Source organism: Larimichthys crocea, chromosome XVIII (genome assembly GCF_000972845.2).
Source record: "Larimichthys crocea isolate SSNF chromosome XVIII, L_crocea_2.0, whole genome shotgun sequence".
Lineage (NCBI taxonomy): Eukaryota > Metazoa > Chordata > Actinopteri > Sciaenidae > Larimichthys > Larimichthys crocea.
The window spans coordinates 5100851-5104125 of record NC_040028.1 but is presented as its reverse complement, the minus strand read 5'-3'; the positions used below and the strand labels follow the sequence as shown (position 1 = coordinate 5104125).

Below are 3275 nucleotides of genomic sequence, written 5' to 3'. Positions count from 1 at the left end.
GCTGGTTAATCATGCGGCACTGTGGTATTATCTGTGTTTGGACATTTTAAACAGCTGCTTCCACCTGTTACCCTCTGTATGATTTTCATATTACATAATGTGTGTGCGTGTTTGTTTTCTGTTTTACGGACAGTTGAGAGAACAGATGAGAACACTGATACCAGTCTACTGTCTAAACAGCAAATATGAAGCTGGAGCCAAGAGACAGTTAGCTTATATAAATCAACCAAAACTGTTTTAAAGGTACTACTTGAGTACAATTTTAAAGTACACATACTCACTATATTAAACTTTAACTTTCATGTTATAACATGATAAGTTGGTCACAGGGGACCTGTGGGGCCTTCGGTCTTCCCTTAAGTGTCTGACCAGTTCAATTTACTGTTGAAGTGAACACCCAGGTATTTGGTGCTCCTACAATCTTGATACCCAATCCCTGGATGTTCATTGGTGTGGTGAGGCATCCTGTACAAAAAGGGTCAAAGTCATCTCCACTTGCTGAGGAAACTGAGGTCCTTTGGAGTGTGCAGGACTCTGTTAAAACTTCATCTGTCTGTCGTCTGCTTGGGAAGAGGAAGCACAGAGTCAGGAGAAGTCAACTAACTGGTCCAGCTCTTGATGTGTGACATTAAAAGATTTCTTACCTGCAAAGTAAATTTTTCTGAGATTGTTGCTGATGGTGGTCAGCAGGTGCTTCACCACTGAGGATCCATTAGAAGACATTATTTCCAAGTAAGTTCTGCAGTAGTTAGTTGGGTTTTTAATTTAGCGCAGATACAAATTAAAAAGGTCTGTAGCTCTGATGTCACCATTCTGTTTCCATGACATATAGTTACACCTGTATACAGTGATGTGTATAAACTTGAGTTACAAGATTAAATTCAGATGAAAACAGTTTACTGTTTCAGGTTCTCTCTCGTTTCTAGGTTTAAAGTAATGAATAAGAAATGTGTGCAGACGATGAATGTTGATTATGAGAGTGTCAAATCAATGTCCATACATCTTCTGTAACCACTTATCCTCATCAGGGTCACAGCGGGGCAGGAGCCTATCCCAGCTGACTTTGGGTGAGAGGTAGGTACATCCTGGAGAAGTCGCCAGTTCATCACAGGACACATAGAGACAAACAACCATTCACACTCACATTTACACCTACACTCCAATTTAGAGTCACCTATTAACTTGTTAAGTGTCTTTTGACTGTTGGAGGAAGCTGGAGTATCCAGAGAGAACCTACGACCCAGCTGAGTAACCTTCTTGCTGTCGGGCGACAGTGCTAACCACTGCACCGCCCTTATAATACATAATTAATGTGAGTGAATGTGTCTCTTCTGAACCACGTGGTGCTTTCAGTGGAGCCCAGAAGCTCCAGGTTCACTGCAGTGTGGGAACATACAGATACCTGGGTGTTCAGATATCCTGTACAAAAAGGGTCAAAGTCGTGGCCGCTTACTGAGGAGACTGAGGTCCTTTAGAGTGAGCAGGACTCTGTAAAAACCTTCTATGACACTGTGGTGGTATCTGCACTATGCGCTCGTCTGTATAGAACAGCACCCACTGCATTAGACTGCTACTCCCACCATGTAACCACAGATCCAGATTCATTACTTGTCATACAGACGTGTGAGTGGTGTGTCAGCTAAGTGAAGAAGGTGGACAGAGTGGAAACAGAAACCGATTACAAAACATCTGAAAGAACTTTAATGGGTTTTTTTTTTACGTCATCAACAACAAAAATCAATAATAGAAAATACAGACACAGTGAGAGAGAGAGAGGGGGACGAGGTAAGGGAGAGAAGGATGACAGAAGGAAAAGATGGAGGCCATCATCAGTCCATCACTGCTGCTTCAGGATGGAGGGGTTTTATCTCCGCCTCCTCTCCTCTCTCTCCCGGTCTCTGTTCCTGTCTCTGTTCTCTTTATTCCTCTCTCTATCCCTCGGCTTCTCTCGTTCCCTCTCCCTCTCTCTCTTCTCCTCCGTCTCTCTCTCTCGCCCTCGTTCCCTCTCTCTTTCCATCCCTCGGTCTCTCTCTCTCTCCCTATCTCCGTCTCTTTGTCTGCCCTTATCGTCCATTTTTCGCCTCCTCTCCTCCTCCGGCTGCTGCTCCCTCTCTTCCGACCTCTCGTCCCGCCTGCTCCGGCGGGCGCCGTCACGTGCGCGCTCTCTCTCCTCCGTCTCGCGTGCGTGCTCTCGCTGCTCCTCCTCCCCCTCTCGCGCACGGCCTTTCCTCTCCTTCCTCGCCCGCTTCTCGGTGCCGCTGTCGTCCTCGTCGTCGTTCTTGCGCCCGCCTCGCTTCTTGTCGGAGGGTTTGTCCTTCTTCTTCTTGTCCTTCTCTTTCCTCTTCTTCTTCACCTCAATTTGTTCTTTTCTCTTCTTCTTCTTCCTGTGTTTGCCGTCTGAGTCTGGAGGACGAGAGGGGGAAAAAAAAAAATCAATGAATCAATCGCTCTTCTTCACTCAAACTTCTTGGACTTCATCACCAAAATCACATGTAGTGTTGATGAATGAAGGATGTCAGCCGTCTCTTACAGGTCACTGTGCTGTCACAGGATCATTTGTGTTTACTTGTGTTACTCGCACAAGTAAACATTCACCCTAAATCTGGTTTACTACAGAGGTACGACCCCAAAATGAACAGATGTTGCCGTTCATCAGGTTAGGGACTGACTTTTAGGCGACGAGCAACTTAAAATTGTTTTCTGAACACAGACAGGATAGCTGGAGGCTTTGCTTTCTCCAAACAGTCTCCTTTTAAGTCTATAAAAATGAAACGATCATCTTCAGTGTGTGTGTTTATGTCTGTAAGTTACATGAGCTAATGTTTCTGCCAGCCGCCTTAATTGCTCATACGACAACACGTTGCCTGTTACAGTGACTCATCTGTTGATTTTTGGCTTTAAAATAAACACAAATCCAAACGCACCTGAGCTGCTGCTGCTGCTGCTGGAGGAGGATGAAGAGTCGGACGAGTCTGAATCACTGGAGGAGTCGGAGGAGGAGGAGTCCGAGGAGGATGAGGAGGATGAAGAGGATGAGGACGAGTCCGAGGATTCCACTTCCTGGTTCTGAGTCATGATCATCTTGGGAGCGTTCTTCAAATGTTCCCTCAACTCGTCCCTGAAAGACACAGAGAGGTTCATGTGAGTGAACTCTATGATGGACAGGTCAGTGGGGCTGCTTATGGTGTGTGTGTGTGTGTGTTCATGTTTCTCACTCATTCTATTTTTGTCTTCGTTCAGTTAACATCTGGACTCAAACTGCTTTAATTAAACAG

The 3275-nt window shown here is 45.4% G+C and overlaps 1 protein-coding gene across 2 annotated transcripts in view; it reads right to left on the bottom strand.

Moving 5' to 3' along the window:
- Nucleotides 1-1708: 1708 nt before the first annotated feature.
- Nucleotides 1709-3275, bottom strand: part of cwc22 (CWC22 spliceosome associated protein homolog) — an 11179-nt gene continuing 9612 nt past the window's right edge. For both annotated transcript variants that reach the window (XM_027291136.1, XM_027291135.1), the window contains exons 19-20: nucleotides 2925-3118; nucleotides 1709-2403 (exon numbers count right to left, since the gene is read on the bottom strand). In XM_027291136.1, the coding sequence (XP_027146937.1) occupies nucleotides 1865-2403; nucleotides 2925-3118 (733 nt within the window). In that variant the 3' untranslated portion in view covers nucleotides 1709-1864. The remainder of the gene's footprint in view (nucleotides 2404-2924; nucleotides 3119-3275) is intronic.